Source organism: Sesamum indicum, linkage group LG1 (assembly GCF_026168435.1).
Source record: "Sesamum indicum cultivar Baizhima isolate 11 linkage group LG1, ASM2616843v1, whole genome shotgun sequence".
NCBI lineage: Eukaryota > Viridiplantae > Streptophyta > Magnoliopsida > Lamiales > Pedaliaceae > Sesamum > Sesamum indicum.
In genome coordinates this window covers 15239068-15263493 of record NC_142657.1, presented here as the reverse complement: position 1 = coordinate 15263493, position 24426 = coordinate 15239068, and the positions used below count along the sequence as shown (strand labels likewise).

General features: G+C 35.1%; 3 protein-coding genes across 24 annotated transcripts; 2 read left to right on the top strand and 1 right to left on the bottom strand.

Moving 5' to 3' along the window:
* Positions 1–1248: 1248 nt before the first annotated feature.
* LOC105162506 (golgi-to-ER traffic-like protein) lies at positions 1249–14288 on the top strand. Of its 21 annotated transcripts, none has more exons than XM_011080555.3 (16): positions 1250–1405; positions 1534–1581; positions 3936–3999; positions 4170–4195; positions 4343–4392; positions 4620–4699; positions 4877–4955; positions 5347–5428; positions 6899–7055; positions 9926–10016; positions 10864–10947; positions 11300–11346; positions 13288–13416; positions 13575–13659; positions 13763–13843; positions 14025–14288. In XM_011080555.3, exons 5-16 carry the CDS (start codon positions 4345–4347, stop codon positions 14040–14042), a joined length of 981 nt encoding a protein of 326 aa, XP_011078857.1. In that variant the 5' UTR covers positions 1250–1405; positions 1534–1581; positions 3936–3999; positions 4170–4195; positions 4343–4344; the 3' UTR covers positions 14043–14288. The 21 variants fall into 21 exon arrangements, with proteins under 21 accessions (XP_020551705.1, XP_020551728.1, XP_020551731.1 ...); XM_020696066.2 differs by having other exon boundaries at positions 4338–4392; XM_020696036.2 differs by having other exon boundaries at positions 3932–3999.
* Positions 14289–15401: 1113 nt separating this feature from the next.
* On the top strand, positions 15402–19956 carry LOC105162493 (oligopeptide transporter 7). Of its 2 annotated transcripts, none has more exons than XM_011080526.3 (6): positions 15402–15631; positions 15691–16282; positions 16932–17501; positions 18055–18310; positions 18903–19085; positions 19168–19956. In XM_011080526.3, the coding sequence occupies exons 1-6, from the start codon at positions 15592–15594 to the stop codon at positions 19780–19782; spliced, it is 2256 nt and encodes a 751-aa protein (XP_011078828.1). In that variant the 5' UTR covers positions 15402–15591; the 3' UTR covers positions 19783–19956. The 2 variants fall into 2 exon arrangements, with proteins under 2 accessions (XP_011078828.1, XP_011078837.1); XM_011080535.3 differs by having other exon boundaries at positions 15403–15631; positions 15712–16282.
* A 1343-nt stretch (positions 19957–21299) lies between these two features.
* Positions 21300–23855, bottom strand: LOC105162485 (basic transcription factor 3). Its single transcript, XM_011080515.3, has 6 exons — positions 23698–23855; positions 22739–22806; positions 22410–22558; positions 22260–22316; positions 21873–21911; positions 21300–21774 (listed from the first exon to the last, which is right to left on the bottom strand). Exons 2-6 carry the CDS (start codon positions 22804–22806, stop codon positions 21584–21586), a joined length of 504 nt encoding a protein of 167 aa, XP_011078817.1. The 5' UTR covers positions 23698–23855; the 3' UTR covers positions 21300–21583.
* Positions 23856–24426: the final 571 nt, after the last annotated feature.

The following is a 24426-nucleotide window of genomic DNA, read 5'->3' as shown; positions in this document are numbered from 1 at the left end:
AGACTGAGTGATGTGCCAAGATCAGAACAAGCTATTTGTAGACCCAAAAAATAGCGAGCTGAACCCAAGTCTTTGATGGAAAAGGCATTGTCCAAGTAAGCTTTAACTTGAGAAATTAAAGTGACAGTAGGAACCATTATAAGGACGTCATCCATGTAGACGAGGAGACCAATGAAATCAGAACCTAGGCCCTTAATAAACAACCAATGGTCATGACTGGATTGATGAAAACCAAACCATTCTAAGCTTAGTGTGAATTCCAAGTTCCACTGGCGCGAGGTTTGCTTAAGGTCGTATGGGGAATGGCGAAGATGACACACATGAGTAGGAGCAATAGCATATCCACCAGGAGCTTGCATGTAATTTCTTTGTCCAAATACCCATAGAGGAAGGCATTATTAATGTCAATTTCATGCAAAGGCCAATGCTTGGCGGTGGCTATGGCCCAGAATAAACGCACTGTGATTGCTTAGCGATAAAGAGAAAAACGTTCAATGTAATTTACGGCTTCTACCTGTGTGTATCCCTTTGCCACCAACCTTACTTTATAACGTTCCAGAGAACCATCATCTTTAAGCTTAACCTTGAAGACCTATTTGCAGCTAATGACTTGTTCAAGGACCTGCAGCTCCTTCATGGCTTCAACCCAATGAGCAATAGTGGAAGCGCCCATAAGTTTTGGGCTCCTACAAAAGAGAAAGTGATGCTACAAAGTCCAAATATGCATGGTTAAATGAAGTGACAACAGGAGAAGAGGATGGGTTGTGACAGAGTGTGTCGAAGTGACATACAAAATCAAATTAATATAATCTCAAAATTCTTCTCCATTTATGTTAAATTAACTACTTAATCAAATTCCTTTAAAAAATTAATTATATGCAACTATATGTACTTAAAAATTAAACTTAATTACTCCTATTTTGTTTAAGCTTATTGTTAATTAAAATTAAAATAATATATTAATTTTTCTCTTGTACGTATATACAATCATTATTATCAATATAACATATATTGTATAAAGTGTTAACTTTAATTTAATTTGAGATCATTATTGCATTACAAAGTGGTATCAGTCAATTTAATATGTGAGGTTGTAAATTAATAATGAATTTTAACATAAAAAAATAAATTATAAATTTTAATAAAATAAAAATATTATTAAAAATTATGCGCGTGTGTCACCACGTTTAGTGTTATTAAGAAAAAGACAAGAATTTGTGTGAATAGATCATTAATCAATTATTCCAAAAATTTATTTCGAGAAAAAAGAAAAACAAGAGAAAGAGGGAGAGAGAAATAAAGAACAATGGAAAAGCCGTATAATTAAGGGAGAAAACGCTGAATCCTAACCTCAACTTTTTCCTCTCGCCGGCGCATTCATCGTCTCTCATTGGCGACGCGACTGGTGAGTCTCCAAATCATTGATCGTCTTTCTTTCGCTCGGTGTCTAAGGATTTGAGTTTTCCCTTTTTCCAGCCGAAAGGATTATAATTTTTCATCCCCACTATTTTCCACAAAACACTCAATTTGCAGGTATTAGACTTCTGACTTGCTGTCTGAATAGATTCAGTGCGATATATGGTACTGATTTTTTTCTTCCTTGTTGTTAGATCTGTTGCTCTATGTTTCCGTGTACCTCTGTTTAGTATGTGCAGTTTCTTGTCCATATTGCGGATTTCTGTTCTTCGGCTTCCAGTTCAGAACCTTGTTAGAAATTACTTAGTGATTCTTTCTTCTTTTACTTGCTGCTGTTTTGGAGCCTCTTAACATAGTGGTGTTCGGCTTCTGCTCATTTTACACAGACAGGCAGCACTGTATATACACACAAGAAGACGCATACGTAGTATGATTTGGCAAGTCAAAAGTAAAATTTTCTGGTCTGTGAAGATGTTCAAGATGCCACTCCCAAGCAAATAATCTGAGTCGGTGAATATAAAAACAGGAAAAGCAGAACCAATGAGAATAGAGAAACCCACAATAGGAAAACAGTGTATCAGGGGAATGGAAATAGAATAATGCGGGACTATGATGCTGTATGAGTACCATGACTATAGGTTTTGAGTATATAAGTTGTTTAAATGTATTTTTTATTCTTTCTTTTTGGACAATTTCAAAGTATTAAATTAGATGAAGGGGACTATGTTAGGTTTCAAGCCTGCTGAAATGCATGTATCATATAGTAGATACACATCAGATTTGTCATACAGTAGATACAACATCATAAACAGAATATCTGTAACTGTAATTATCACAAAACTGGATATTCTTGAGGGTCAGTATTTTGTGGCCAAAGATAATTAAGACCATCCTTATAGTAATACAAAGAAGATTTATTATGTATCGCATGATTGTGCCTGTCGCTGAATTTCTAAAATCTTCTGAAAATTACATATTTATATTGCTTTTGATTTATCATTAAATCAACCATGAGACATTTTTGACTATAAAAAGAGATATTGGTAAGGTGAGAGAGCTGTGAGAAGTTGATAAACTATGTTGTATTCACACTCTTCTGCAGCATAATGACACAGTAGCATATTGGCTAGACCCCCAGCAGCTACTCTTTTGTCCAATTTTCAGAGAATGAATACATTTCTAGAGAGAAGGAAAGAAGAAAGGAAAAAGAAAATATGTGATAGAGTTAACAAATTAGTGAAGTAAAAACATCACAAAATAACTAAAAGAAGAATATGTGAAAGAGTGAACAAATTAGTGAAGTCAGAACATCATGAAATAATATGCATTATTTGTATGGAAGAACTATTGTCTTCCTTTGACTAAGATATGCTTGTTAAAAATGTTTTATTTAAATAGATATAACGTAATTAACTATAAACCAAGCATTAACAGGATATGGCTGCAGTTTTGTTGTTATAAAAAGAATAGCTTTTCATCATTCTCTTTTTCTTGCCAGTTATAAAGTTATTAATTGGTAGCACTAATCAGATTCAACATTGCATTTCATAGTGGTGAGAGGCTCATCAGGATACATTTAAATTGGTATAGATTTTTAGTTGGGGAAGTATTCGTTTGAACTAGAGGATCAAAATTGTTAGACCAACAAACAACTTAGTTGGATTGTTAGACTTATTTGCTGGATTTGTTCCTTTGGTTTGTTGGATGATTTTATGACTTGGCTTGATTATTGTTGGTTATAGAAATGACCTGTTGGATTATGTTTATGACTTGGTTTGTTGTTGTTGGTTATGGAAATAACCTATTGGATAATAGTGTATGGGTGTCTAGTATGATTGGTTTAAAAGTGATATTGTTTGGTTGTATTTTGATGCCATAAGTGAGTAGGTTAATAATCTGGATTTAGAAATTCAAATTAAATAAAATAAACTTAGGAATTTATTAAAGTTGATTTAGAGATGGAAGGTGTTGTCAAAGAGAGACGAAATTACATGGACTACTGTGATAAATCAGAGACAGAATGGAGATTAAATAATGGAAAATGCAACTAAATTTGAGATGGTATTTGACATGGATCAAGAGATGGAAATTATTCTTTTCATTTTTTCGCCCTTTAGTTCTATCTTTCTGTTTTTTTTGCTCAAATTCTAAAATGTAACTCCTGAATTTGCTGAAATAAATTGCAAAGTTGCTGAATATGCTAAAATATTGCTAAATGACTGAAAATGAGTGCTTAATTTGCTAGCTGAATTTACTGAAATAAATGCTTAATTTGCTTAAATAATTGCAGAATATGCTAAAAACATTGCTGGATTCACTGAAATAATATTTATTTTGCCAATGTAATTCTAATTACTGTTTTCTGCAAGTATACTAAACTTATATGTACGTATGTAATTGCACCTCACTTGGAAAGGCATCCGCCCTGGCTCCTGGGGCACCTTTGCGCCATAGTGTGCTGTGTGCTTTAAATATTCCAGATTTCTGATCCCGCAATAAATTTCTTGTATACAAGTTAGCACTTATATTGGCGGTGATGGTGGAGAATTCTTCTTTTTGGGCGAGACACTGATTTCAGAATAGGTGAGACTCGCAGTTCTAACTTGTAATTTTTTTTCTTCATATCCATTTGCATATTTTACTTCCGGCTATTCGAACTTTGTATTTTGGCTAAAAAGTTTATGAGCTTGGAATAAACTCATGGACTTATTTATTATCTTTGATCATCATCTGACACCACTTGTGATGTGCAGGTAACATTTAATTCACTCTTATACAAGTGAGTGGTTCTCACCTCAAGCCTTGTTCAAGTTGACTGAAAATATTTGCATTAAGGACTCAATTATGTAGATTGACCTGCTCTCTAAAGTAACAGATCTGTTTATTTATTTATTTTCTTTTGTTATTTGGTCAAAACCAAGGACAGACATGTTGAGGGAGAGAGTTAGGCGGATTGCACTAGCACCGGCTCAAGAGGTAGGAGTCTCATGGTTTTTCCCCTTGAATCTCTGTATCAATTTAAAACCTTATCTGCTTGTAAATGTTAGTGTATGATGGTTCTACTTTTCTTTTTCCTCATTCTTTTGACGTCTTTCCAATATCTGTGCTGCTATTTTTCATCTAATATGTTCTTTATCTGGACATCTTGTATTTGTTTGATTTGTTTTGGTTTTTGACTTCTGGATTCTTCTCTCCACATGTAGAATATTGAAAAGATTAAGAAAGTTGTAGAGGAAGGCAACTACTATGGTGCTCAGCAGATGTATAAATCATTTGGTGCAAGGTATGGTCCATCTGTTTATCAACAGAAGAAGGGAACTATCAAGGTGCTCAAACGACATACTAGTTTGTGCATATTGGGGGAAAGTCATTATGTCTGCATATTTTAAAGTTCTGCCAACGTTGGCAGTATGTCTTCTTTCTAATGTATGTTAATCTTGTTTGTTCTGATTGGTTGCAGATATATTTCAAGTGATAGGTATTCAGAAGCTTTGGATATTCTTCAGTCAGGTGCTTGCATACAATTAGAGAATGGGCAGGTTAGACATTAGCTCTTGTGACATTTTTATTGCATGTGACTCATGCTATCTAATGAATGACCATATGCAACAACAAAATCACAACTCAATCTTTCTATTATGTTGGATTAGGTGTTTGTGTCCATTCCTTGTAAGAGCCTATTGTATGTGTTATCCAAAATTCTGGTATTTAATGATTTTGGGACATATTTTGTCACTGACAAATGTTGATATGGAAAATCATTCTGATACTGCAGAACTTTTAATTGGGTCATTTTGATTTACTTATATTGGAAATTCAAGCTACATGATATTCGTTGGTGTGGGAGAGTAAAACAGATGAAATAAGTTATGCATCCAATGTTGCTTTTGATTGTAAACACTGATAAAGTTTGTTCGAACTCAATTTCAGGTTACATGTGGGGCTGAGCTTGCTGTCTTGTTCGTGGAAACACTTGTTAAAGGAAAATTTCCTTATGATGACGACACTTTTGGTCAGTTTCTTCTTTCAAGAATAAGTTCTTAGTCTTTCAGCACTGGCACTAGTCCATATGTTGGCATTCCCACAATTAAATTTAATATGTTGCAGCATTTGCAGTTGTAAACAACTATACCCAGATCTTCAGGGGTCAAATAAAGAATTTAGGTGTATTCAAACATGATAGAGCAGCTAATATTTCACTATTAGATTATCTATTGATTCATTTTCTTTTAGGGGAGAAGTTGCCTTATGGTATGTGTGCTATATAGGGTGGGGTGGGGTGGCGTGGGGGTGGGGAAGAGGAGGGGAAAAGTTTGAATGCTTCTCTAGGGGAGGGGTATATACACTCATGTTTGGAATTACAGAGAGGAATGGAGCACTTATATTCCATGCATTTTATTCATTGGTTACACATTGATTATGGTTTTTATGGATTTATTCTATACTAAAGTATTGGCATTATGTGCATATATCCTCTTGTTATGGATCTTCAACGATCTGAGATTTTCTCGAAGTCCCTTATATTATTTTTCTGGTGTCAATTTGAGGATGACTGGAAATAATATCATAGTTAAATTGTGAGGAATTAGATGAAATCAAATCATAATTGTAAGATTGAGTAACTCTATTATGATACGATTGGAGTGTCTTCCTCCATTAGATTTTACTTGTATATCTATTGACCTATGTAGATTGGTGATCAATGTAATGTAACATTTTCTGTTATAGAATATAGAGCAGCAGTAACAGCACCAGTGCTAGGGACAATGAACCCCATAAACTTGCAACACTCTCCAAATTTGGCATCAAAAGTTCAATCTTAGCCCATATTATTTGCAATACAAGTTAAAGAAAAGAGAGATGGAAGTTCTGCAGATACTTTTAAAATTTCAAGGGAAGGGAAGTCATATTTCATCACCCCAAAATATATTGTTTGAGATTGGTTTTCTATCCCCAAATCTCATTATTTAATGTCTCCCATCAATGAATGGTTTCAGTTTTAGAACTAGGGCGGAGAAGTTATAACCAAGATTTTGAAAGGAAAGGAAGGACCGCCACCTCACAAGAACCGTATTTAAGCTGCCCACCTTCATAGAGATTGAAGGCAACATCAGCAGTAGTGTGCCACTAAACAATTAATAAGAAAGTACCTGATTAATAACAATTATTTCTCAAATGCTGCCCATTGCCTATATCCCGCAGCTCCACCAACTCCAGCTACGGAAAGTTCCATGTATACTGAATTTGAGTTGAACTGGATATTCACTATTTGATTAAATTTCATTTTTTCAGTAATCTTTCTTTGGCATGGGTCGACAACTTATTTTCCTTGCATCAATTCTTAGTGCTTGTTCATTAACCTGTGAACAAGTACAAGGGAAGTATTTGAGTTTGATCAGATGCTGTCATAATATTCATTATCCATGCTGACATAACTTAGTAATTTGGTTTTATTGACATAAATTTTGAGTGTCTGTTGCAGATCGTATCAGGAAAATATACAAGAAGTTTCCTCGGATATCTGTGCCGCAACATTTGGACCTAGCTGATGATGATGATATGCAGCAACTTTCTGAAGCTCTAGCAGCTGCAAAAACACGTGCTGAAGGTTGCTCATCATTTTTGAAGGCTGCTATCAAGTGAGATATTTGCTTCATTCTCTCTGTTTTCAGTCACTCCTACTGTGATTTTTTCAGGCAATAAGGACAAGTTTGAAGACTAATTAAGAGAAACTTAGTTTAATATTGAAATATGATGCTAAAACCTGCACAATGATAATGTCGACAGATGATGAAATGTCTGGCCACTTTTTGATGATTGAGTTTGCATTTGGTAGCTATTTTTTTTGTCTCGTGGTACCTTTGTGATTGGTAAAGCTGTAAAGGTAGAGAATATATTTGGAGGAATGAAAATCAATAATTATAGTAAAGAATTCATCAAATCTGATGGTAATAATCCCGGTAATTTTAACTTTTGTATTTATCCTAATTTCTCTTGAATTCCATCCATTCCTCAAACTTATCAGATTTTTGGCTCATATAGAATTCTGTTAAAAAGATGAGGCAACAGAAGGAAAGAGGAGAGGCTAGACAAGAAATGGTGTGAGTAAACTCCAGCCCTTTGACCTTGCCGACCCAGTCACAGTTGACATGTATGGTGGTGGTTTAGATGGGAATCTGATTATTTGATTTTTGTACATGATGAATTAACAACGATTAGAGGGGAAATGATGTAGAAGAATAAGATTTGTTTGGGAAAAAGACAGCCATGGTGGGGATAGTGGAATACAGATGGGTGTTTGAATAGGGAAGGGGTCTGTCAGGGGGGGATGCAAGCTATGTGAAGGTTGACTTTGTAGATTGTGGCAGGAATCGGAGGAGGGTGGAGGAAACACCGGGGGAGGAGCGGAAGAAGAATGTAGTCACAGGGTACGGTTGAAGGGGTGGATTTTGAAGGGGAATTGACTGGGAATCTTGGATAGGAGGTGGGCATCATAGCAGGTTTGGGGTTTGGTCTCGTGATGCAGCATGACGTTAGGTGCGGGACTTGGTGGTGAATGGTGGAGGAAGAACAAAGAATGAAAAGGGAGGCAATGGGCTGGTGACTTTTTATTGGATGTGAAGGATTTTAGGAGTTGAATGATAGGAGGTGAGAGCACCAGAAAGCTAGTGTTTAAATCGTGAGCACTTGAATTTACAAAATCATACACGAGAAAGAAGAGATTGGTGTCAAAACCCTATTGACAATCCATAAAAGTGCAACCGCGAAAGTGTTACTTAATTTACTGTCAAGGAGGGGATTGGTTTTGAACCATATTTTCTATCACAAAGATACAGGCTTAGCTAGCTCTTCATATTGTGGATAATGACTAACAAGTCATATAAGTGATGTATTTAGTTTTCCTTAATTATGCTGCTGTAAATGGTTTTTGTTTAAGTCATATAAGTTATGTATTTAATTTTCCTTAATTATGCTGCTGTAAGTGGTTTTTGTTTATTCTACCAAACTAGTCCTCTTATGTTGAGCCAAAATGTGCTGCTGCTGGTCTGATCTATGCATCTTAATTTTTGATTTATTTGTATGAGAGTTCAGTTTACTTGCTCAGTTAACTTTGGAAGTACCATGTTTGGTTGAATATGTAACTGGTTATGTTAATTACAGGCTAAAGAATATAATTGTAAACAGTAAATGGGACTTAAAAGACTTCTGGGTGCATGATTGTAAACAGTAAATGAGACTTAAAAGACTTCTGGGTGCTTGTGACAAACGTGAAATCAGCTGATCATGGTATTGTTGATTTCACCATATTGGAAACAATCCACTAGGGGTGATCATTCTGTAAAACTGTACTGAACCAAAAGTCTAGGTTCAGTTCGGTAAATTATCCGGAGGGAACACAAGATTCCAGAAAAATTATGAAATTATAGACTTCTCAACCAGACCCCTTGTGGAAGTGCAAATTTGATCCAGCATGTTGGTAAAATATGAAATGTCACTGTGCACCATCAACATTTGACTAAGAAAGGACAAAAAAACAATGTCCCTTCTCAAGTTCATATCGTGATGATTATCGAATGTGAGAAAGCTTTCTTAGACATGGTTAATTTCGTGGCTGTGGTTTCATCTATATTCATGCATAAGCTGATCATGTAGAAATACACTACAACTGTATCAGAAAAGATGAATATAAGCTGATCACATAAGCTTACTAATGTGATCATATTAATCTGGAAACTCTTTCCCCTACTTTCCATTCAGAAGTCTGGTAATGGATGGCCGAGGGCCAATGGCAAGTTGACTTCGGTTGGATTATTTCGAAAGGCTTAAGTATCTTATAAGGGTGACAACAAATGGTCTAAATACTCAAATTTCTTTCATTTGGCAAGCTGCCAGAAAAAGATGTGCTCATGATCATTCTTTCAGTATTCTGTCAATTTCTGTTCCCAGCAGCAGATCAATTCATTAATTATAATTGCACATTAATATCTATAGCTGGAAAGATAAGGATTCCTAAGCCCATTAAGTTCTTCTTTGAGAACTTCTCATGTTGAACCAGATTTGTGATTTATGATAGATCACTGAATCAAGGGTTGCATCGACTAAATTTTGTTGGATGGAAGGTGTTTATTCTAGTGCCATGTAGGGAACACTCTAGAGCTAGTTTTCTACTGGCAAAAGGGAAGGCATAAATGAAAAAGAACGTGAGCGGTTTAGGAGATGAAGTATATGCTTGAATTCCTGCTGACCAGGAAAAGAGTGCAGGTGTTTGATAAGGGGTAGAATTGAAGCAGGATTGAAGGTTGACAAGGTAATTTATTGTGAGTAATACTTATTAAAATTCCATCCTGTGAATGCACTTGTGTCCTACTATGAAATTATGGTTTTATGGAACTTCATTGTAGTTTGCAATATGCTAGAAATGAAAGATTTGGTGCCTAACATTTGTGATGTTATGCTTATTGTTACTTAGCCTGAAATGCACTAACAAATTTGTTTCTCTTCTCTACAGGTGGTCTATTGAATTTGGAGCACACAGGAATGGATCTCCTGAAATTCATGACATGCTAGCTGATTACTTATCCTCAGAGTCTCCTGAATTGGTATGTCTTATTATAATGTTCATGCTATTTAGAGAAACTATGGCATATCTCTAGGAGATCATACTTTCTATCATCTTTAAAATCATCTTTCTTTCTTGTTATTGTAGTGGATCTTCCAACAAAGAGAGTCTGTAATGATAAAGTATATGCTTCGCCTTTCTTTTGCTAGAAGGATGGCTCGGAAACATTAAAGTGTTCCACGTCCTTTTTTGAAAAGATTCGACTCGGAATTATTGGAAGAATTTCTTATGTTGGAAGAAGACTTTCATTTTTTAACCTTCCCAAAAGCTTCCCCACTCAGTTTAAACTAATCTGTTTTTATTATTAGTATTTTTTTGGGCCTGTACTTCTAATTTTTGTCTTTGCCTAGCCATTGTTTTCTTCAAAAGCTTTCTACTTAACCTATTTGTCCCATTCTGCTCCCTCAACGATTTCTTCTATCAATGGGAGATAAAGTACATTTTGGTCTAAAAGTTTGGCTGCAACAATACAAAAGGTTGGATTTACTATCTGTTGCAAGTAGGTAGTTGATTTTCTCAACCAGACTTTTATCCATGTGCTAATCAGATCATTTTAGGAATTCCATGAAATACAGTATTCTATTTCCCCCTTTTCAAGCCCCCTCCGCCCCTCTTTGTAATGATTATCAATCTAAGTACAAGATTTCACCGCTAGAGATGTGATATTATCTCTTGTATTTTATATTGTCATACTTTTTTGTCACTGTATTTGTGTGTCCATTACAAATATATTGGCATTAAAATCCACCATTCCGGAGCCTATGGTTCATTTTGTATTTATTGCTAAGATTCTTCACTGTGCTGTAAGTTCTTATCTACTATTACAGGATATGGCCAAAGTGTCATATCATTTTGTTCGGGGGAAGAATCCGAAGAAGTTTGCTTCATCTCTAGTCAATTTCATGGGCAAGGTCCATCCTCCTACTTCTCAATTTAAACATAGTTCCTGAATTGTGAACTTCATGTAACTGATTGACGTATCTACTGTTTTCATATTATAGTGGAAAAATAGTTTTTCATGTTTTGGCCTACTTCTATAAATTATTGCTTGCAAGAAGGTGCCTCTTTGGAATATACTAAGCACATTATCTTTTGAAATATGAAAATAGTTATATGAGAATAAGCGTTTGGGATGCTTCTGTTGGAAGATGTGTGATCATCTACAGTGCCATGATGTCTCCAAATTGTGTTTCGTATTAACTCTTGTGACTGGTTTCTGTGTCATTTCTGATATTGATCTATTTTACAACTTTACACATGCAGTGTTATCCAGGTGAAGATGATCTTGCCGTTGCACGTGCAGTCTTGATGTAAGTACTTTGGAGCCAGAATAGAAAAAATAATTGCTATTATGAGTTCTCCTGGTCCAAATTTCTTTTTATTGGCAAAACTGATCAATACATTTTTGCCATATAGTTTCAGTTCATAGCCAACCATTTCCCTAGCTGCATGCTCCTTGATTGGCCTCAAGTACCTTATAGGCTCAGTTTCCAGTTGCTGGTAAATATGTGGAATAGGTACTTATATGTGCGAAGAGTCCTTTGGTTATGCCACATCAAGAGTTCGATGGCACATAGATCTAAATGTATGTGCTCTTATGTGTCATGTGTTTTATAAGTTTGCCTCTAGTCTGTAATCAATTAGCTTAAAATAAAATTTATTGACCTTGATTAAAAAATTTTGGTTAATGCGTTTCGGTGTTCTGACAATTTAAGATTAAGTTGCCGCTAATCTAGAGAATGAATATGTAACTTTACATGCTTGTTAATGGGTTGAGAATGCATTTATTGATAAATATGAGACGCAATTTGTTAAATTCTAGATATTGATTCTTGTGTCAACTTTAGTACATACAAAAAGCTTACTAATGAAGCAAGTTTGACACAGTTGTTTTTGTTTTGTTTCAGAACGCATGTATAGTTGTTTTATGCTAAGAGACGAGTTATATAAATGCTACAATCATGCCATTTAGACTATGTCGGAGTAGAATTTAATTTTACATCTTTATGATTGGCATTCGATTTTTACATTTGAATTCAATACTTATCCATACATGCAATTGGAGTTAAGGGATGACACACAATTGCATATAATAAATCTTGTTTGTAATTTCATTATGTGGCCACCATTATACTATGAGTAATTTGTTTTCTGCTTTTATTTAGTAGACCAAGTATAAGAGGGCTGGAAGCTCCCGCTATGTTTATAGGGTCTGAGGGGCAAATATCTGCAAAGCTTAGAGTCTTAGACATCTTTATAAAACTAAAAAAAATGGAAGTAACCTTAAATTACCTTGTAATTTTGTTCCTTGGTTTTTTTGCACTTGTTATCTATTTGTTTAAGTTGAATTTCATTATCTATTTCGTACTCGTTATCTATTCGTACTCATTATCTATTTGTTCCTTCTCCTGACCTGTCACATTGCTATGTAAAATTTACTTCCAAATGTTGTAAACTATCCTTCTAATTACATATATTCCCGATATTCCTGAAAGCACTCATTTAAATGTTGTCTTAGGATATTACTGCATCTATTTGCTCTCATTTGCTTATAGAAACTCCTGATAGTTCCACTGACTATAGCGTAGGGTGGGGGGTACATGCACAAAGGTGGCCTGGTGCAAAACTAGGGTTTTAGAAAATCAGGAGAATTAGGGTCTGAGGAATAGAGAAGAGGAAAAAAAAAGAGAAAAGAAAAGAAAAGAAAAAGGAATATAAATTTAAAGAAAGTGACAGAAAAATGTAGGGTTTTCCAAACCTTCTAACTTTTTTTTTTTCAGAAGAAAGTATGGAAAAAGTAAAAGAAAAATAGAAAAGAAAGCAAAAAAGGATGAGAAAATCCCTCACTAGTTGTTTTATATATTTCTTTTATGGTATAATGATTAATGCAATTTCTAATATTTGTATTTAATTGTTTGTGTAATATTGATGTTAAAGATTTTAATGTATGAGAATATAATTTATTTATGCATATATCGCCGTACTTCAAAGGGCACCTTTGTGCCGTGATGTGTTCGTGCTCCTTTAACAAATATGGGTTGTAGGAACCTGACCTTATGTTTCTCATGTCATTTTTATGTTCTTGCGGTAAATATCGACTCAAGATTGTTACTGTAGCTATTTGCTCTCACTTGCTTATAGAACTAAATCAATTCTTCATTGTTTTGTAACCTCCTAGAGATTTATTCTTCACCAGAAGATTTGTGATTATGCCTCTTTGCTTAAATTAAACATGCTTTTCTCCCATCTAGGTATCTAGCTCTAGGTAATCTGAGAGATGCCAATGTCCTTATGGATGAGATGAAGAAGCAAGTGCAAGTTCGAGAGGTTGATTTTCCTCGATCAGAATTAATGCAGCTTATCAATTATCTTCTAAAGACGTCAGTTCCCTTGATTTCTTTCTCGTATTTTCTTGAGTACAGATTATAATTTTAATGTACTCATAATATATGCAACAAAAGATTCGACTGGAATTTTCCAGATTTTCAATGGTGCCTAGAAACCATAGCTGTGTTTATCGTTTCCACATGTAATGCAGGTTGGAGAGAGATGCTTTGCCTCTTTTCAACATGTTGAGACAGCGTTACAAGTCAAGTATAGACAGAGAACCTATTTTTAATGAAGTATGCAATTCTCAATTCTTCCCCCTCTCACCTATCTTTCTATTTACCCTGTGAATCACTTGATTGGTAATTACATGTTTGTGTTGATGGCCTCATGCATTAGTTGCTTGATGAGGTGGCGGAGAAGTTTTATGGAGTACAACGTAGAAATGCCATGCCAGGAATGTTTGGTGATATCTTTAAGGTAATATTGGCTAATATGCTTTCTTGTGGCGTGGAGAAAACATGAATGGCAATTTTGCACATCATGAGCTAATATTGTTGCCATAGTTTTTCCTGTTTTGCCAAATGATTTATTCTTAATTCAAATTCTCCTTTACAAGTTCTGATTTTGTGTGTGATACTTTTGATTTGCTATTTTGCAGATGATATCAGGAGAATAGGTGCCTTGAGATTGAACTGGTATGGTATGAATTTGTGGATCAAGTTTTGTCCTATGAACTGTTGAAATTTGAAGATGGACTGAAAATTTAACTATGGCATTTGTTCTTACTGTTTTCCTATTTTACAATTAGACTTTTACAGTTTAATATTTAGTCATAAAATAACGACCACATACGGAACTATATTTCCGGATTCAAATTTTAATAAGTCTATAGTATTAAATATCAATCTGGATTATTATCTTTTCTCCTGTGTTTTTACTCTTGTACTAATGTTTTATTCTAAAATGTAAGAAATTTAAGTTGACTTCTTGTTCGGCCAAACCTGATGCGAAATACAATTCCTACTATCATCATAACCACGCAACCTAATTCATTAAATTTTCCAAATTACTCATTAATTTTTCCAAACATAAGATAAAGGATATGAAATTAAAATGTAAGTGGTACTCGCAATTGGGATGTTAAATGGTAAAGATTTAGATGGAAGCAATTTACAATAATTATTAGTAGAATGGCAACGATTTAGCAACATTTTATCTCGTTTTGAAATACAGTTTTAAGATAAGTAAATTAGACATATTTAGATGAGTTTGTATAAATATTGTGAAATTTTTAGAAATACTTTTATGAATTTATACTAACAATGAATTTAAAATGTATGGTTTTATTAACACATTGAAGTTGGTGATGCCATAAAATTTTAAGATTACACATAGGACGATAATAAATATTAATGAATGTATATGTAATTTTAGAAACTATGATGTGTTGTCTGCATGAATTAAACTTTTAAGGAAGGTTGTGCGAGCAAAAATGTAAAAAACAACCAAAATAAAAAGTCCAAACATCTCAAAATAATAAAAAAAATCATGAAAAATATAGAATAAGAAAATTACTTGAGGACAGCAACTAAATTTTAACAGAAAGATCAAATCTTCAATTACATTGTAATTGAGCCATTTTGAGTGTCTCTCAGAATTATTCCACAATTTTGTTTACTCGAAAGAGGTCTCTAAACTATGCGATATTTTTTTACAATTCAAAAAAATAAAAAATAAAGAGTTTGAGAATTTGATCAAAATTATATAATTATCTTCAAATATGGTTATGCTATACATCTATATTATATATTAAGGATTCAGACCTTAAAATAACTAGTTTTGATAGATAAAAATGTGCCCTTACTTATATTTCATTAACAAATAAACTATTGTTTTATTAATTTAATTATGTCAATAATTTTCTATTGTTAATTAAATAAATAAATAAATATTGAATTATTATATATTTAGATGAAGTGTGCTTCTACTAGTAATATATTTGTATTTTCTTGAAATTCCATATATAACGAGGCCGAATGCATCGCGCCGAAAACTCCATCCACGTACATGCTCTATGGTCTCAAAAGCAAGATTCTTGACGAATGTAAGAACCACATGTAATTGGTCGTCCGATCTTTATGATGAACCTTTTCTTTCCTTGATTAGAGGAATCTCTTCTTCAATCACTGTTGGATTATCCGAATCTCAATAACCCTTAAGCAGAAATGATTCAAAGTGAAGAAGAAATCTCAGCTCCACTCATCAGTAAGTCAGCGATCACTTCAATTTTAGCTCAAACTCATTTTGGTTACTTCTCAATCAAGAGAAACTCAAACCATGTGCAGTTCACCAGCCGCAGGCGTCCGCCGCCTCCACTTCGGAAGAAGAAGAAAACTCTCCGGTGGAGCAAGTGGCACTGACGGTGCCTCCGACCGACGACCCCACGCTGCCGGTTGTCACCTTCCGGATGTGGACTTTGGGGGCGGCGGCCTGCGTTATGCTCTCCTTCCTCAACCAGTTCTTCTGGTACCGCCGCGAGCCGCTCTCGATTACTGCCATCTCCGCCCAGATCGCTGTGGTGCCCCTAGGCCACCTCATGGCGGCGGCGCTGCCGCGGCGGGTGTTCTTCGAGGGGCAAAAGTGGGAGTTCAGCTTCAACCCCGGGAAGTTCAATGTGAAGGAGCACGTCCTGATCACGATCTTTGCCAACGCCGGGGCTGCGAATCCTTACTCGATCCACATTGTTAGTGCGGTAAAGATATTTTACGGGCAGAAGTTGACTTTCTGGGTGGCACTGGGAGTGGTTTTGACGACGCAGGTATTGGGATTCGGATGGGCCGGGCTTTTCCGGAGGTACTTGGTGGAGCCCGCATCTATGTGGTGGCCCCAAAATCTGGTTCAGGTGTCTCTCTTCAGGTAACCCCCAACTCCCTCTCTATATTTTTAGCTCCACTTGAGTTAATATGCTAACTTTATTCAGAAATTTAGCCAGAGATTACTGTAGAAACTGCTCTAAAATTTTCAGAAAAAGATACGGAAAGAGGATGAGAATGTCAATGTCAAATATTACATGTATGTAACATCTGATGGTTAATTAGTTGTGCCATGATTTATTACCTTTTAACCATGGTAATTAACCATGACCAAAACTCATATTTCTTCCATTGAGTTGTTCTTATATATATTTTGAAGCTTTTGACAAATGAGTTTCCGGGGAAGTTTGAAGTATGTATTAGGGAATGTCACGAGTGTCTGGTATTGGATTTGTATAGGTTCTAAAATTATTGAAAATGGGTGCAGATATGTTCAATATTGTTTCTTAGAGGGACATAAGTACTTTATATATGCCTTGAAAGTGGTTGAAGAAATGTTAAAACTGAATTAAAATATATCTGATGTATTCTTTTAAGAAGACAAACGTTGGTGTTGACGTCAAATTATGCCTTAATAACCAGCTAACGAAACTTCAAACAAAGAATTATATTTTAATATAATGTATGCTAAACGAGGTTATTCTTGCATAATGCTGTGTCAAGTTTCTAACCATTCGAGATTTAAAATGCAGGGCACTTCATGAGAAAGAAGTAAGAGACAGAGGTGCATTGACACGAAACCAGTTTTTTCTCATTGCCTTCCTTTGCAGCTTTGCTTACTATGTATTTCCAGGATACCTCTTCCCGAAGCTTACTTCAGTTTCCTGGCTTTGCTGGATATTTTCTTCTTCTGTCCTATTCCAACAGCTCGGTTCTGGGCTTCACGGTTTAGGAATCGGTGCTATTGGGCTTGATTGGTCCAGCATATCCTCATACCTTGGAAGCCCATTAGCCAGCCCGTGGTTTGCTACTGCTAACATTGCTGTCGGATATTTTATTTGCATGTATGCAGTTACACCTATTATGTACTGGCTCAATGTCTATAACGCAAAGACCTTTCCAATATTTTCCGATGGCCTCTATACATCAGAAGGGCAAAAGTATAACATCTCAGCCATTGTAGATCCAAACTTCCACATTGACCTACAGTCATATGAGCGTGAAGGCCGTCTCTACCTCAGCACCTTCTTCGCAATGACTTATGCTTTCAGTTTTGCGTGTCTCACAGCCACCATTGCACATGTCCTCCTTTTCCATGGCAGGTAAGTTAATATGAATATCTTAGGTGGTAAAATCATGTTTTCAATGATGTTATAACATCATATTCTACTATGATATTTGCTCTTGAGAATGTCATTGTATGTTAGAAACTCCACTAGACTGTGTTGAAAAACTTTTATGCTGATTGAGTTTTTCCTCTCACTTATTACCGTAGCATCACTTAGCAATCGTCTATATATCATTTTCTAGCCGGTCGTTAGCCTTGACTAGTCATTATTGATCTGTGGTTAAGGTAAAATATAAAACTCAAACCACTTAGTTTAGCTTTTGTGTCTCGGTGAACATGAAAATTGTGCTATAGTTTAACTTAGCTCGCTGCTAGAAGAATGAAATGCACAATAAAAGCATTAAAATAGGCCTCAGTTTATATTCTCTGCGATACTTTCTGAAGTACTTGAAGTGGGTAGTCTTCTCTGTACGGCTACTTCTTTTAATCTCTCTTAGGTTAGCGGGCACAAGTGAATTTAGCCTTCAAGATTATTTTGTATAAAGTATTCTGTTGGGGTGCCGAAGTGACAGCTTTCTGTGACTTAGAGATCTGTGGCTGCTGAGCAAGTCAGCCTTCAAGGAGAAGAAGATGGACATACACACCAAGCTTATGCAAAATTACAAGCAAGTCCCTGAATGGTGGTTTATGTGCATTCTTCTGATAAACATTGCAGGCACCCTACTCATCTGTCAAATTTACTATAATCAACTTCAGTTGCCGTGGTGGGGTGTCTTATTAGCGTGCGTTCTTGCCTTCTGTTTCACCCTTCCCGTTGGAGTTATCACTGCCACAACAAACCAAGTGAGATGCTATGTTTTTAGCTAATTTTAAAGTTGTTTACTAAACCCATTACTTATTGTATTCAGTTGATGCATTTACGTCATGCATTATTGGCTAACCATAAAGCAGTTTGCAGTGACATCCTTTTGTTTCTATGTTTGGATGACGGTATCATTGATTTGCTTCTACATTAGAGTTGAGTTATAACAGAATTAAGGGGAGTTTGCAATAGTTTAATTGTTAATCAGCCTTTTTGTTAAAAGCAAGCTGAAAAGAGTGGTCTTGATTTACAGCTTATGCATTGGAAGTTCTTAACCTAAGCTAGCATATAGGTAAATTTGTACATATTAAGTATTTACCACAAACACTCCAATTTCAACTTTTTTCCACTTTTTACTCCTGTTTTCAGTCATTCTCAACTTTTACTGCAGAAACTTACAACTTTCTTTAAAACTTATTCCCTTCACAAAAACAGAAGTTTTTGCAAAGACCCCCTTTGTTGTAGTTAAGTTGTAGGATAACTACATTTTCTTATCTAAGTTTTTATAGTTAGTCAATTAGCATCCAAGTTATCTGTTATTCTGTTGCTGTTGACTAAGTTATCTATTATCAGACACCAGGACTGAACGTGATCACTGAGTACATGATCGGGTACCTGTATCCAGGATATCCAGTTGCTAACATGTGCTTTAAGGTGTATGGCTATATCAGTATGAAACAAGCGCTAATATTTCTCCAAGACCTCAAACTCGGACATTATATGAAAATACCCCCTAGAGCAATGTTCATGGCCCAGGTTAGCTTTTATTTCCTACCCCAAACATATAAATGGAGAGGTCATGTTAATTATTAATTTGACTGATATTAGTGTTCATCAGGTAGTCGGCACTCTTATATCATCACTGGTACATCTAGGAACAGCATGGTGGCTCATGGACACCGTTCCAAACATTTGTGACAGAACGGCGCTTCCTCCTGGCAGCCCATGGACATGCCCAGGTGACCATGTGTTTTATGATGCCTCCGTCATTTGGGGTTTGATCGGGCCGGAGAGGATATTTGGTGATCTCGGCTACTATTCTGCTATTAATTGGTCTTTTCTAGTTGGGGCCATAGCTCCCCTTTTGGTTTGGCTTGCACACAAGGCCTTTCCGAACCAGCAATGGATTAGACTCATCTCCGTCCCTGTGCTGTTAGTGTCAATAATAAATATGCCTCCAGCTACTTCAGTCAACTACAACAGTTGGATTATCATTGGCTTCTTGTCTGGCTATGTTGCATACAGATACTATCGCGACTGGTGGAGCAAACACAATTATGTCTTGTCGGGGGCTCTTGATGCTGGATTGGCGTTCATGGGGGTATTTCTCTATTTGTGCTTAGGTATGAAGCACATTAGCCTTGACTGGTGGGGAAGTGATACGGATGGATGCCCGTTGGCTTCTTGCCCAACTGCTAAAGGAATTGTTGTGAAAGGATGCCCCATTTTTTGATTGGTGTGAGTACAGTTGTTGTTTTCTGGACTTTTCCTACTGTATTAGTCGATGTGGGTAAATAATTTTACATTGTTTTACAAATGTTTACAAAATGTGCTATAGAAAACGGCGAAATCTCAAGAATGGAAGACGTATTGGTATAAAAGCATTGCAATTTTGACATTTCTCTTATTTGGTTTGTTCTCTTGTGAATGAAAATGGTGAAAGGGTTGTGGGATTGTACTGTCATTTCATTGTGCGTATTGTGAACTTGGACGTGTTGGCTTATTTTTAACACGGTTGGGAATTAAATTAGCCAACTGTTTTGAGATTTTATACAATTATAAATACCTTTTAATTCTAAATATCCCATCAAATGAAAATAATTATGTAATTCATACCTTTTAATTCTAAATATCCCATCAAATGAAAATAATTATGTAATTCATACTTTTAATTCTAAATATCCCATCAAATGAAAATAATTATGTAATTTATAAATGATGAAAGTGAACTTTACCATTTGATTTTTGTTTATAGAAAGAATATTTTAAAAAATGTAAAAGAATCCATAAAAATGTTTTAAGAAATTATAAAAGAACATATGAAATTATAATTCATAAAATAAAAAAGTATATTTGTCGGTTCATCTCGAAATTAGATGAAAATCTAACGTTATGAACTCATTATATGACATTAAAATAAAAAAAATATTTATGATTTTTTAAACAACAAATAGATAGACAATTTTATATCAAGAGTGAGAATGTAATTGTGATTGAACTTTTTTTTTTTTTTGAATAATTAAGGTGTCTAAAATGTTTGAGATCACAGTTAGTATTGGCAAAATACTGGATAACCACTGTGCGTATTTGTCGGTGCTTCTTTTTACTTAGTTTCTTTCTCTTGAACAGCTCTGTGTGTTACTGTTTTTACTTTTTTAGAAGAAAGAGGTTATCATTACCAAAAAACGTCTGCGATTACAAGAGAAGCAACAACAGGAGGGGTCACATTATATGAAAACATCAAACATTAGCTAATTAACTCCAGTAGCGTCACGACAACAATTGGATAATAATATTGGAACATTTTACAAGCAGGATTGTTGTGGAAAATCGAGTGCCAAACTTGATCCACCTATTGCAGATAATCTATTCTCACTTCACAGTAGTCTTCCTCTTTCATATATGAAATAATTATATATTGCTTCCTTCGTTTCATCTGTATTTCCAGTTAATTACTAAGGCGTTTTCTGCATAATCAACACAAGTATAGTCGCATTGCACAAAGCTCTGCGTGACTAAATATTAATCGTGTAACATATATGTTATTAGATTAGGATATTAGATTATCGAACTGCCATTGAACACCAGCTTTTTCATAAAATAATTTAACTGCAGTAACGTAAGAGATGTTAAGAAGGTGAAGTTTTATCCCATTCTGTGATCATCAATGCAGAAATTCTGGTGGACATCATAGTGCAGAGGTAGACAACATACCATGCAAAAAACAATGAAGAGCAACACACCTAAAGATGATAAAAACTTTAAACCATGGCCAGCAGCTCTACACTCATCAGATTAGTACAGACTACAATGAATCAACAGATTAAGACATTTAGCTCCGAAGAGTTGCCCCTGATCACTAGATTCATATGTGGCAGATACTATGAAAGCATTAAGATACTCATTGCTAATTGAAACATCCAAGTACCAGCTTTCTGTTGTGGATCATAGGCCATAGAGACATCAAAGTAAGAAAATAGATCCCAAAAAACATAGAAAATATAGGCAATGGCACAAAATCGTAAATAAAACCCTTAAGACGTGTGGGTGTTGCCCTCCTCAGCAGCAGCTTCGAATGTCTCGCCGGGGACAAGGTCTGGCACCTCATCATCATCAGCATTCTCTGGTGCAACAGTAGAACCAGCAGCTGCACCGGCGCCAGCAGCTGGGGCCTGCTTCTGGAACTGTTCTGCTAATTTCTTCAAATTCTCCAAGTTATCTGGACCTGTGAGTTTCTCACGATAAACCTCGTATGAGTCAACAGTTCGGTAATAAATCAAAAGGAAAATAGGTACCACAACTCAAAGAGAAAAATGCACATACCCAGTTGGTGAATAATTTGAGGAAGAATGTCTTGCAACTCTGAAAATGCAGACAGGATAATGGAAGACGTCAAGCAAACAAGTGACTCACCATTGTTACCAGAAAGAGAAAATAAACAAGGATAAAAATTATTGGATAATTAGCCAAAAATATAAAAGAAACACACATATGATGCCCACTTTATTAATGTTCACTGAATACTGTCCACCTTTTATCTTGACAAAAACAAATGCTCTGTACTACCAATATTGAAAAAATAATCGCAGGTACCATGAGCAATAGAATCTATTAAGCTAAAATAACGCAGAAGTAACACTATTATACGTTATAATAGTCAACAGCATCAGTGGTTTGGAGAAGATTTGGAGTAGAGAAAAGAAAACATACTCTTTGTTTGAGGAGAACCACTAACAACCCAAGTGTTGGCAGCAATTGACGCTTGAACTAATAACAAAGAAAAGCAAAAGCTAAGAATAACAAATAGTTGGGGAAAAAGACCACCGAACTTAATTGAAATTCTGTTGACATGGTTGATACCTTTAGGGTTAATAAACTGGATAACTACATCCTCCTTGAATATATTGACCTCCTCAATTGCAGGTATGGCATTAACTCCTATTCTCTTCAAGGTGCTTTGAAGTCTTTTGTCATCCGTTGTGGTGGTCTTGTGAACGGCCTTCTTCTTTCTGCAAATATTTCAATACACGTAAGAAAGAAACATAAAAAACATCATACGTTAAAAGTTAATTAAAGCATGTCAAAATTTCATAAACTACTCTGAGCAATATCTTACGTTTCATCAGGAAAACTAGAGAGCGATATTTACTCAATGTGAAAAATATGCCAAGTACTACCAACAGACAAACCTTCTCACTGTACCCTTCCCGCCGGTGCGGACTGAACCGGCCATCTTCATTAGCTTTTCCACATTCATCTGTCATAGAAGTTAAAGGAGTTAGAATATAACACCTCATAAATATTTGATGCTTTTGTACATGTTCCTGGAGATGTTCCTATCATTTTATATGGGTATTAGACAAGGAAGACAGCAGTGACTGAGAAGATAGATGAAGCAAAATAACTTTGCTCTTCTTCAATATCAATTATACATGATACAATAATGTCACAGAAACCATGGACAGATTTAGCTAAAGCTTTCTATGAGATACTTCTTAGCAATGGCGAATTATATGTGAAACGACTAAATGAAGGAAAAGATAGGCATCTAAAAGAAAGCCCAGGCCATGAAGTTCATAGTGTCAACTGCAAAAGAAAACAAGTGCTTCTCTACTTCTTTCTGTAATGTAAGCCGAGAAAAGCATAAGCAGAAGAACAATTTCACCAAATCAAGAAAAGTACAGCAACATTTCCTGCTGAGCAAATAATTTGGGTCATGGAAAATATTGCTTCATACTCATTTCCAAATTAATGACAACAGAACCCAAACAAACATACTACACAAGAAGGGTTTCGAGCAAAATATTGTAGTAAAAAATCAGAAAAATCTAATTTTTCAACAGTTAATTCCCAACTAAGAAAAAGCACAAAAGAATAAAAAAAAATTCGAAACCTAACCCCCAGCGCCTTCTACTTCTGCCATACAGAACTTATGCCACAATAAATGAAACATTCACACGAATTCAAACATAACCCAGCATCAAGCAGGATCCAATACCCAACTCCATATTTCCACTGTCACCGACACACACTTGTATGCAAAACGTCCTTAAAAATCTAAAAAAGATAAATTAAAAAACCGGAATGCACAAAGCGCATGCAGGCATCTACATAGAAAAGAGCAAGGCGATGAGGGTACTCGAACTACCTCTGCGTGTTCTGTACTCCGGAGGCAAATCAAGAGAGAAGAGTTGCACTGCAGAGGAGAGGAGTGGATAACGAATGAAACCCTAGTGTGAGATTCTTCTAATGTACCCTAGATTGAGGGATAAATTTGACATTTCACATTGGTCCCCGTAGTCCCTCTTTGCATTTTGCCCGGAAAGTCTATACATTAGCTCATCATGACGGAATGAAAACATAAATGAAATTATAAATACACTATACTCTATCATTCATGTTTCCAAAATTAAAAAAGAAATTTAATTATAATTTACTATCTGACTTTTTTTTTACATGATTCCTAATCCTAAATAAAATTAAATTATTTTCATTGTTAGTAGATACATTTTTAGAGAAATTCATTATTTATGATTTAGGAAAAATTATCACCTCTTCTAAAATTTGATATAATTATGAATACTCTTTGTTATTTAAAAAATTTACCTCTCTCAAATAGAATATAATTATGTAGTTCGTATATGGTAAATTGAATATTATAATTTTACTCTTGTTGAATTTTTTTTTAAAAAAAAGATATTTTAAATAATATAAAAAAATCAAAATGAGTAAAATAAATAATCCATAGAGAATATTAATCCATAAATTTTTTTTAGAAAATTCTAGAAAATATACGAAATTCTTAATTTATAAAGCAAAAGGGTATTTTGGCAATTTATCTAAAAATTGGATGAAAATATAAGGAAAACTAACATAA